Here is a 12108-nt window from a genome sequence, read left to right as displayed (position 1 = left end):
ACTGGGAGGGAGATATTTGCTTTGAGTGTTTGGCTTTAACGAGCCATTTCAGGGATTGGGAGCATGAAGTGCGGATATTTTCCTTTTAAAATTTTCCTCTCTTTCCTCATTGCGGTACGGAGGGCGGCATTTTACTCACGTCTTTATCACTCGGTTCCCACATCCATTACATATTTATGTGTTCAGAAGGAATGGCCTTGGAAATGTATGTGCGCGTTACCATATTTCTCTCTTTGTTTCTACACTGCCTGGATGAATTACCGTATTTTCTGTCCTGCGAGCTCCCAAAACCTTTGGAAAAGGAGCGCACTTCGGCAGGCGCAGACAGGTAAACCGCGTTTGTTCCCTTCCACTTATACAGCGGGCGACCCTGCGACGCTCTCCTCTTGACCTGGAAGGCCTATCTCTGTGCAGCGGGGTGCACTTGCGGCAGACCACAACCACCTGCTCCCGCTCGCTGAGCCCCGCCCAGCTAGGTGGGCAAGGGGGCGGGGCGCGGGGGGCGCTCTGACGCGTGACGCCGCATCCCGGAAGTGACGCGCTCCTGGGGGAAAAGGCGGGGGGAGGGGGGTGGTGTCCCGGCCGGTTTGGGGGGCGCGTTGCCCGGAGACCGAAAGTTTGCGAGCCAGAACAGGCTGGGCGGCGGTCCCGGAAAGGGGGTCCAGGGGGCGGCGGCCCTGGGGATGGGGAAGGAGCAGGAGCTGCTGGAGGCGGCCCGCACCGGACACCTCCCGGCCGTGGAGAAGCTGCTGTCCGGGAAGCGGCTCTCCTCAGGCTTCGGGGGCGGCGGCAGCGGGGGCTCAGGGGGAGGCAGCGGCGGCGGCGGCGGCGGCGGCGGTGGTCTTGGCTCCTCGAGCCATCCCCTCTCCAGCCTGCTCAGGTGGGTATCGCTCCGGGGCTGGGCAGCTGCCTGGAGACCCCCCTTCCCCTGCCCGTCTCCTGGGTCCCCAGAGAGATCGGGGCTCCGGAGGCCCTGGCGGGGTGGGTTTGCGGGGTGCCCCGGGGCTAGGGCAGGCGGCCCAAGGGGCGAGGGGCGCCAGTGCGGGTCCGCGCGGCGTCAGGCTCTCCTCGTCTCGCCTAACCCGGCAGCGAAGAATGGTGGGAGTGCCCAGGTGGCAGCCTCCGCCGCATGGCACAGCCGGGCTTCACCCTCGCCCGCTGTTGGGTGCCAGCTGTTGTATCTCACAAGCCACTTTAGAGCAGAAAATATGTATATTTTAAATCTCCCTCATTTCCTGCAGAAACTCCCACGCCTTGCAGAATCTCGCGGTTCCCCTGGAGGAAATTCTCTTGATTCCCTTCTTTTGGGAACTTGGAACCTTCCACCAGGCTCTGCAGGACGTGGCTTTTGTTGTTTATATTCAAATTGCCTCTGGGTTTATCACGCTCAAAGTGTTCTTCTTTGAGCCCCTCTTGTGCTTGAAGCTTAAATTCTGGTTCCTTGTAGTGAATCTCATTGGATTAGTCTGTTAAGTGGCATATGCAAGGTTCATCAGGGGGTTTATTCATCAAAAAATAAAGGTTTAGAAAGACTTGTTTAGGAAGCTGAGGGGTGCTTTAAACTTTTCCAAGGTCTGTTGTTAAAATAAACACTTGACTCTGGAGCTGTAAGGATTGAGAGAAAAAGGTCGTTTTTATGTGGCTTGGAGGGGGGATTGTAGGTGCTTTGTCAGTGTGAGTAAAATGTGTTGTTTCAGCAGCACTTTCATAGCCGGTTTTCTTTTCCTTCCTTGTTCTTTTGAGGTTTTTAAGAAGTGGAAGTTCATTTAGAAATGGCTTCATTCGCTTTTGTTCCCCATTAGTTTATGTAACTTCAATTTGAGTGAGCTTGGACCAAAAAAGCCCAAGGCTCTAATAAATTGTTAGGTATTAAGCACTGAGTGCAAACACAGGTCTATACAGGAAGATATTAAAAAGCAGTCTAAGAGAAGAACTCTCCCAGGGGGTTCTTTTGAGGAGACAAAAACCAGTACCATTTGGGGCAATTTCCAGCCCCTAGAAAAATGCTGTCACATAGTTAGTACCCAGGATTTGTTGAATAAATAAAAGTATCAATTAGGGAGTGATACATTTCTACATAAACTGATGGTGGTACTCACTGTTAGTAGTTCAGAGAAATGAGACATAACTGTGGGATGAGATGGAGATCAGGGCTTCCAGGAGGAGGGGGACTTCAGCTGAATTTGCAGGATGTGAGGATTTGGGTAGGTGAAGTACGGTGAGAGCGTTCCAAGTGGGCACACCATGATCAGGGGCACTGAGGTGGGAAAGGAGACTTATTTGGTGCCAGTAGGTCACTAGAAGAACTTTCTGTCTGGAGCCTTAAGAGGTTGGGTGTGATAAAAGGAGATAATAATAATGGATGGCTATACTTCCATCTTTCAGAGTGATTTAGTCTTTATGTTTATATTCCCAGTTCCTATATCAGTACCTGACACAGGTGTTCAATAAATGTACTTCGAATGCATAAATTGGGTTTTGAATCTTACCTGGACTACTTTGATATTCCTGCACTTCTGATGTCTGAGAGATGAGAGAAAGACCATACTGGTTTGGAGGTGCCTGTCTCTAATGAGCTGAATGCTACAGCATTTGGCTGTTTGCCAGAGATACCTTACCCACCCCCACCCCCCCTTAACTACCTTGTAGTTAAGCAAGACTAGAAAATCTTTGTTGATTTTCTTTTTTTTTTTTTTTTTACTTTGGGCCTCATGTTAATAGGTCCAGTCTCTGTCATAAAGGGTGGATGTTGTCTCCACTCCCTTGTGTAAGAGAGCTGACTCCTTCTGACTTGCTCCTGTATCTGTTGTTGAGATGGTAGATGGCCTCAGAGCTGCCCCGGCCTCTCATCCCTGTGACTCCTAGGGGCAGGGAGGATCTGCAGGCACTAGTTACACTAGGTATGTCATTAATTAGAGGTGACTCTGATTAAACTAGTGAAAGATTTCTGAGAAAATGAAACCATGCATTTAGATAATCCCTAGGTCAGCATGTCCTCCCGTTGTAGGTTTGGAAATAGTAGAGGGTAGGTCTCCTATGCCCACACACCCCACCTCAAGGACCCTGGGTTATTTAATGAGAGCCGTGGAATCGTAGCTTCAGATTTGGCCCTTGCATTAGCTGCCATATCCTACCCCACTAGTATTGTCAATTGCAGCCTACGTTTGTCCAGCTGTTTTGAGTGACCAAGTAAAGCAGGCAGGAATAGGAGCTTACAGCTGCAGTGGATATAAATGTTCTGGATCACAAGTATGTTTGTCTACTCATCTGTTTATGACCCAGCCCACCCCCCACCCCCATTCCACAAAGGCTTTGTGCTTATTCTTAAGCTACAAAATGCCTCCTCTCTCACCCATCCCTTTCTCTTATACTGCTTGGGCTTAGGTCTTAACCTCTTAAAGCCCTCCCTAATGACCCTAATACACACAGATCTCTCAGGCTTCTACTTCTTTGGAACCCATTATCTGCAGTGAACAGTAGTGCATCAACTCATACTTTGCTTGCCTAGATTTCACAGTTTATTGCTTTACATATAGTAACTCTCACCAATTGAGAACATACTTGCTGAGAATCAGAAAGTCAGCAAAGAAGACTTGTACTAGGAAAAAAAGTTGTTATGAACTTCATGTCCTTCTGACCTTCGCTTATTTACTGTATACTTATTCAGAGGCAGTGCAGTATTACGCTTCAGACCACTGGTTCTGGAGTCAGACTGCCTGGATTCACATTTCGCTGCTACCACTGACTAACTGCTTGACTTTCTGTAAATTACTCAACCACTCTGAGCCTCAATTTCTACATCTGTGAAATGGGGGGAATATTATCTGCTTTATAGGTATTGTCTTATGTAATGTGTGGAAGAAGCTCACCACAGTTTCTGGCACATTGTAAGCGCTCACTGTTAGGCTTCCCCAGTTCCGTTGAGCACGTACAGTTTAGCCATGCTGTACCTGCCACGTGCAAAGTGCCATGCCAGACACGTCTTAAATGCTGTTCTTTTACTCTTGGGTATCTGTTTTCCAAGCCACGGCAGATTAGAAACAGTAAATAAGGGAGAGGCCCAGCTCAGGCAGGCACACTAATGCCATTCACCCACCAAATGTTTACCCATCATCTGCTTTGTGCTAGGCCAATTGTTAGATGCACTGCAAAATTTATCTCAGGCCTGGCACATAGTAGGTAGTCTGTCAAAATTAGTCCTCTCCCAATACAAGGTCTGTTCCCTTGTAGTGTTTATAGTAGTATGATATGTCTGTGTGACAGATTGACAAAATAAGAGAAAAAACAATAAAAGGCTAGCATAATTTTTCCCACCGCCAGTAATTTGAGACTATTAACATAGATGAATATAGCCCTACACACCTGGTTAGGCCCCAAGCATCACTGCACTATAGCTTAGTGCTGTAGTATCTGTTTATTGTGACTCTTAGCCAATCAAATAAAGATTAAATTACGTTCAGTATAGCTTGTTAATGAAAGTACAAAAAATTTTAGTTTTCTATCTAAAATGATTCAAATATAATATTTGTTATTTCAAAGGACAAGCAGTAGATTATCTAGAAAGCATAGTTATCTAAAATGCCTAGTCCTACAGAGGTTCTGAATAGCATGGATTTTACTTTATATAATACTGTCTCATTTTCTAATTGTTGAATGGTTGCCTTTATTCTGTAGCTTGAGACAGGCTCTGTATTAAACTTTTTTTTTAAACACAGTATTTTTCAGCCCTGGGCACATAGTAGGTCACTCACATTTTCATGTAATGGAGAGTTTAATATGTTTATGGCTATAGTGAAACTACTGATTTTCAGGAAGGCAACTTCTGTTTGAGAATACAGTAAGATTTGGATTAAAAGTGTTCTAACAACTAAGGGAAGAAAGTTCTGAGGAAAGGAAAAGTTAAAAGAAAACACAATTCATTAGCTTAAAACTATGAAGTGGATTCTGAGCTAAATACTGATATGTGTCAATGTGAATGATGTAAAGTGAAATGCACTCCTGAGGGTTCAGAAGCACAGAGAAACAGACCAAAGGTTGTAATTGAGGAATAGATTGTGTCATAGTCTAGGAAAGTTCTATACCTGATTTCTTAAGCATGAGAAGAGTGAATAAGAAAAGAAGCCAAGGAGGCTTGCTGGAGAAATCTGAAAATTTATAGACAGTAGCAATAAATTTGACTATAAACTAGATTTTTACTCTACTGTGGGTGGTGGGGAGATTATCCAAAGACAGTCATGAATTATCCAAAGACAGTCATGAATTTCCCAAAGATATGAAAAGGTTCTGAAATAAAGAATGAAGAATGGAAAGTTTTGAAAATTGGATCCCATTTGGGGGACAATAACGGGTTCTCTCCAAATGTCAGAAGATATGACAAAGTTATTCATTGTTTTAAAGAAAGAGGATTCCTGATGTTTATTTAAGGAATTCATACTTGAAAAAAAAAAGTGATTACCCTAACCGTTCTATTGAAATGGCCCCCGAGAATGGATGTGTAGCTTGGAAATTATAGTGACATGACAGCTTTTTCTCATGCTGACCCTTTTACTTTTGCCCTCCTACTGTGCTAGATTTCTTTTGAATGTGCCTGTTTTGAGCAAGATGATTTTAACATCCTGAGGAGTGTAACACTGACCATGTAAGGATGTAGAATGGGAGGCCTTAGGAGCAGGAACTCATGGATTTGTGTGATCTAAGTTCCTGCTCTTCTAAGAGAATGCAAAAACAAAACAACAACAACAAAAACCACAACTATTTACTAGGATAGCAGTTTTCTGGATCTTCCACTAAACCTTCTTAATTCATTAAAATTGGTTTTTAAAGAACTTCTTAAAATACTTCTTTAAGTATAATTTTATTGGGACGGCAACCCTTTTCCTTTCATTTGGAATTGCTGTACATTTTTGCTTTCTCAAAAGCAGAACGTGGTCCCCCTGTTAAAAAACAAAACAAAAAAGGTGGCATGCCTGGGAATGACTGCAGCGTGGTTACTTTATATCTAAACATCTAGAGCATGCCTCATGTTAAACTGAGTAAGGCATCTACTGGTAGTAAAAGATAATTTAACAGAAGTTTGTTAAGTCAGAGATCTCCCTTTTCCTTAATTCTCTGATTGAAGTTCAGTTTTGAAAAAAAAAATTTTTTTAAGAGAATCTATTTTATATATATAATTTATTTATTTGTTTATATTTTGGCTGCACCGGGTCTTAGTTGCAGCATGCAGAATCTTCGTTGTGGCATGAGGGATCTTTTTTAGTTGCAGCATGCAAACTCTTAGTTGTGGCATGCATGTGGGATCTACTTCCCTGACCAGGGATTGAACCTGGGCCCCCTGCATTGGGAGCACAGAGTCTTACCCACTGGACCACCAGGGAAGTCCCTGAAGTTCATTTTTGATTGTCTTAGTTACAAAAATTAGAGACGGGAAACAGTGAAACAATCCTGTGAAGAATTTGGTTTGTATCTAGTCAGCTTCAACATGTTCACTTGTCCTGGGAGGTTCTGGTCCCAGTGAAAGTTGCATCTTTGGCCAGAAAAATCCCTTTGAAGGTTCTTCCCCCTACCCCTCACCCTCCTTGGTTTGTTCACCTCAAACAGCTATGAATTTTGGTTTGCAAAAGGAAGTTAAGGCTATTTCTGCCCTAGTCTTCAGTAGGGAAAGTAAATTACTGGGTTTTATAGCCCAGAGACACCGAGGAAGCCCCAAAAGTAGATAGTGGAGAGTTTGTTCTTGGAAATGTCGGGCTCTCCTGTGGGCAGGAACTGGGTCTCTTCTGGAGAGCCCTCAGAAAATGTTCCCCACACCGATTTCCAAAAGATTACTGGGAGATTTTTTGTGGTATAGAAAATTATATTGTTACATTCATAGAACATCTTCAAATAACTTTGGTGTGGTTAGAGTTAATGGTAGTAATACTAGAAATTATATGGTATGGCTTCATATTTATCCTTTCTCAGTAATTTGTAGATCAAGTTTGTTTAGTTTACAAATCAAAAAAGAGTTTTTAAAACGTCAGTTGTCTCTGCTTTACTTGTGATGTTCTTACCACTATTAAAAACGGTGGAGATGATCCAGGAAGCAGAACAGCCCTCTGGCTTACTTAACTGGTGAGAGTTTAGCATGGCTGCTAAGGGTCAGGCTCTGGTCCATCTCTGCCTTGTGACTTAGGCAAGTTACATAACCTCTCTGAGCGTCTGTGACTTCATATATATAATGGGCCTAGGATAGTACCTACCTCCTGAGGCAGCATCCCGTGAGTTAAGATGTGTCAGACACATAATGCCTGGCACATGCCAAGGGCTTGGTGAACCTGGGCTACTACAGTTATCTGATGGGAGCCCAGTGCTCGCCACCTTTGATGAATCTGGAATGATAATCCTGTTTGTTAAGGACATGTGTTTTTTGTTTTTTGTTTTTAATGTTCCCATTTAAAAATTTATAGTAATTGTTAGCAGAGGCTCCCAACATTTTCTAATATGAGTCCCATTTTTAAAAGCCTAAAAATGGTAACGGTGGCAAAGTTACAAACTGATAAATGTTCACAATCTGTTGTCTGAAATCTTGGGGTTTAGAATCCAGAATTTTGGGGTTGCTGGAGGGTGATACTGAGCTCCTACTGGGATCTGGGGCAGCGCTCTGAAACATTACATTTTGGAGTGAAACCTGTTAATATTCACACTAAATGGGATAAATATGAAGCAGCTCCATATCAGTTTTGCGCCTAACCAAGTCTGCCGCTAACTTTCGAAAATTTATTTTCATAACTTTTTTGATTCCTGAATTGTAGATAAGGGATTATGGACTTCTGCCTTTATTATAGAAAAATTGCTAGACACATAAAAGCACAAAGAAGAAAATAAAATCATCTATAGTTCTACCACCTAAAGAAATTAACTGTTGCAATTTTGATGTACATAGTTTGGTCTTTTTTCTATGCAAACTTTTTTTTTTTCTTCCAAACAGACAATGTTCTGTATGTACTTTGCCTCAAATTTCTCCTTGGTATATTGTGAACATTTTCCCCATCATTTTCTAATCCCCTATCATTTTCTAATCCCCTCAACCTCATTTTAAATGGGTAAGTGGTATTCCATAGTGTGTATGAACTGTAATTTATTTAATCCCTTCCCTACCATTAGACATGAGTTTGATTTTAGTTTTCTGCTGTTGGAACGACACTGTGATGTACATCCTTGTAGATGAGTTTTTGTGCGTGCTTGTGCTTATGACATTTTATATACTCAGTAGGATAGTAGATGTAATTTGAGTATTTAACCATTGCAAAAAATCACATATGTGCAGTTGAATTTGAGGACTCACAATAATTCTAAGGCCCCGTACATATCCTGGGTCCTTCTGATTGGAAAGTAATGTACTGATCTATGGCTGCTAAATGCTACTTATATTTAGAAAGTTACCTTTGTGCAGGCACAGGATTTTTATTAGTCAGGTTGGGGCCTCTTGGGTCCTTCTTCAGAGGCAAAATGTTTAGAAGAGGGCCATTAATAATACAAATGCGTGGAGCAATATGCTTCAAGCAGAATGAGACAGAATCCATTTTGTTTTTGCCTTTTGTTGTTCTAGCTTTTACTGTGGGAAATTTCAAACATATAGAAGTCGAGAGAATAAAATAATGAATCCTCACATACCTTAAGTAACCATAAAACAATTATCAGCTTATGGCAAATTTTGTTTCTTTTTATCACCATCCCCCCCCAACTCAATTATTTTGAAGAAAACCTATGTATCATTTAAGTGTGTATCTCTAAAAGACAAGGACTCGTTAAAAAATATTAAAAATACCACTATCACACCTGAAAATGGCAATTCCTTGAAACCATCAAGTGTTTAGTCAGTCAGGTTTCAAATTTTCCATATGGTCTAAAATATTTTATTATTTATTTTTTAACTTATTTTGGCCACGTGGCTTGTGGGATCTTAGTTCCCTGACCAGGGATTGAACCCAGGCCCTCAGCAGTGAGAGCGTGGAGTCCTAACCACTGGACCACCAGGGAATTCCCCAAAATATTTTATTTTATATTTTATAGTTGGTTTGTTCAAATCTATGTTCAAACAAGGTCCATACATTGCATTTGGTTGGTATGTCTCATAAGTCTCTTTAAATCTGTGGCTTTCATCTCTGTCATTTTTTCATTCCAGTTTATTTGTTGAAGAAAAAAAGGTCATTTGCCCCATTTCCCAGAGTCTGGGTTTCGCTGATTGCATTTCTGAGGTATCATTCAACATGTTCATCTGTCCCCTGTATTTCCTGTGGGCTGGAAATCAGATCTAGACTTGGTCTGATTCAGGTTCAAATTTTCTGGCAGGATTTCTCTCTAGGGGATGTTGTGTACGTCCTTCTGTTTAGTCTTCTTTTTTGTGATGTCGGCAGCCATTGACGATCACGGTCTAAAGCCATGATTTAGAGTTTGCAAAATGGTGATTTTTCATTTCTATTTTACCTTCTTCATTTATTAACTGGAATACTTTTTGGAGAGAAACTTTATAGAGAAACCTCATGTTATTAACTACTTGGTTACCCTGAGGTACAGTTTGTGTAGGAAAGATGGATTAAATGCTTGATTCTTTCCCCTTATTTACCAGTTTTCAGATCAAGTTGGTTTCCTAGTAGTCTTCAGAGGTGTCCAATGAGTTTCTTGTGAATAATCATTATGAACTCGTACTTTTAAGCTTATTTGTGCTTCAGTAATAACCTTTTTAAAATGTGCTCTGAGACATTTAGACTTTGACAGTTTTACTTTACTATGTAGAGCAGTTGAATTGGTTTGTAATGAAGTGGTGTTGTTCGTATTTGTGTATTTTAATTGAGTGCTATTTCTACTCAGAGTCCTCCAGTTTGTGCTGGTTCTTCTGGTCACTTGCAAATCAAGGATTCTAATCTTTCAGAGTCTGGATTAGTTCAGCTGGCTTTTAATTTTTTAAGTTTCTTGCTGGTCATACATGGCCCTATAGGTTACAAAGCCTTAAAAAGATACTCTAGAGACTTGAGTAACCAAATTTCTTAAGATTGTAATTATGGAAAACCCACTAAAAATGGTGTTTTCCCACCAGGTTTATGGCGTGGCTCTAGATAAGAATCTAGGTGTGTCAAGGTGAGTTGTTACTTATTCAGTCTCATATGTTACTCTGAATATGTTTCATGGTGTCACACTTTTTACATAAACATTAAAGAGTCAGTTGAATTGTCTTTTGTTAAGTATACTAAGCGTAGGTCTCTGTCTCATTATTGACTTCTGAGCTATTGCATTCAGAGCTCCCACTCACAGGTCCGATTTTGAGTTCCTGTTCTGCCATCTGTATATTTTCTTTTCTTGGTTTGGAGCTCAACTATATATGAAAGTATTTCTTTTGTTTTATTTTATCCGTTGGTTTTATGTGTTTGGAGTGGGGGTGGGAGGACTGGGTCAGGGTCCTTCTGCTTTGGCTCAGATTTCCCCCTTGACCGGCCAGATGTACAAATGCTACACCTGTAGTGTCATTTTAGAAGTGACAAAAGTAGCACATGGAACCACTTATTTGTTTCTTTTTGACAGTTGTTGGGACAGTAAGGGTTCTACTTCAGAGAGATCTTGGCCTCTATTAGGCAATGACAGCATCCAGCTCCATCATACTCACTCCACAGCACTTTAATGTTGGGCTCTCAGATTCTTTAAAGAGCATTGTCATGAGTTAAGATGAAAAATGAAAATAAAAACAAGGGAAGAAATATATTGGACTTTACTGAGAAAGGAAAATGTATCTTAAAACACTTGAGCTTCATAGTGCCAAGGAGTTCACACTGTCGAGTTGGATGGTGCGTAATTCTTGCAAGACGGAGGCTGTGCCTCTGCCTCCGCGTGATGGGGTGTGTCCTCTGTCGGGGCTGCACACTGGCTTATCCCTGCCAGTGAGGACTCGATGTGACTGGAAAAGCAGCTCCAAATGTATGTCCCACTAATAATAGTACCAGTAGTCAGCATTTATTGACCATTCACTGATATTGGATTAGTAGCCTTAATTTGGAGGGCATTATTAAGTGCTTGTCCTTACTAAGATTAAGAAAGTAAATTTTTTTATTATTGTCCCTCCTTTTATTGAATTTGTGACTTTCAGCTTTGCTTGTGTATAGTCAGATCTCCTAATTACAATTCTTTTCAGTCATAGCGAAAGCTTAAAATCTCAGGGATTTTAATTTTCTTAATTAAAAAGAATTGGAAACTCTCTCTTATTACCTGTGAAAAAGTAGAGACAGTGGTGCTATTACTTGAGGTATCAGATACTTAGAAAACACAAGCTAGTGTATTTGGAGGTGGTGCTTTATTTAACCTTAGGAGGACCCTTCTTAAAGGGAGTTTCTGCCTGTACCCCAGCCCTTTTTGTCTGAGTGAACCAACCTGTTGACTTTGTTTTCCTTTCACCTGAATAAGCCTTCATTGTGATTTTCTTTTCAGTTTCCTTTAAACACAATCCATTTCTCAAGTTATTTTTCCTTTTGAATTATAATTGAGACCTACTTCTAGGAAGTCCAATGGCCAGAAGAGCTTTCAGAACAGATCATTTCAAAAGGGCTGTTTACCTGGAAAATTCTTTCTGGGGCTTGTTTTTAGATCTTTAGCTCTTTGCTGGGCCTGGAGAGGAGCCTGGTCCTGGCTTTGTTCATAACTGTTGGTGTCATGTTCCCTCCTCCTCCTATGATCCAGCTTGATTCTGGATCCTGGTTCGGTTCACCTGCCTGATTCTTGCTTCTTCAGGTTGCCCCACAGCCCTGATAAAACTTCAACAAAAGCCCAGCTCAGATTGCAGTATTTGAGGTAGTTCACTCACAAGTTAGTTCACAGCAGCTCAGAGCTGTCGCTACAGACTCTATGGTAGGTTGGGATGTACACGTTGTTGGGGAAGAGTTTTACTGCTTGAGCACTTAATACTTTGCTCTGTCTGTACCCAGAACTTTACATCTATATTTTCTCAGTCTGTCTTCACAGCATACCTGCTAGCTAATTGTTTTTTTTGTTTTTATTTATTTATTTATTTATTTATTTTTGACTGTGTTGGGTTTTCGTTTCTGTGCGACGGCTTTCTCTAGTTGCGGCAAGCGGGGGCCACTCTTC

General features: G+C 41.5%; 1 protein-coding gene across 12 annotated transcripts in view; it reads left to right on the top strand.

Moving 5' to 3' along the window:
- The first annotated feature begins 597 nt into the window (after positions 1 to 597).
- The window catches only part of ANKS1A (ankyrin repeat and sterile alpha motif domain containing 1A), a 191653-nt gene continuing 180142 nt past the window's right edge, over positions 598 to 12108 (top strand). For all 12 annotated transcript variants that reach the window (XM_059938876.1, XM_059938882.1, XM_059938881.1 and 9 more), the window contains exon 1: positions 598 to 880. In XM_059938876.1, coding sequence (XP_059794859.1) covers positions 684 to 880 — 197 coding nt within the window. In that variant the 5' untranslated portion in view covers positions 598 to 683. The remainder of the gene's footprint in view (positions 881 to 12108) is intronic.

Source organism: Balaenoptera ricei, chromosome 11 (genome assembly GCF_028023285.1).
Source record: "Balaenoptera ricei isolate mBalRic1 chromosome 11, mBalRic1.hap2, whole genome shotgun sequence".
NCBI classification, from domain to species: domain Eukaryota; kingdom Metazoa; phylum Chordata; class Mammalia; order Artiodactyla; family Balaenopteridae; genus Balaenoptera; species Balaenoptera ricei.
The sequence above is the reverse complement of the archived record's forward strand: the minus strand, read 5'-3'. Positions and strand labels throughout refer to the sequence as shown.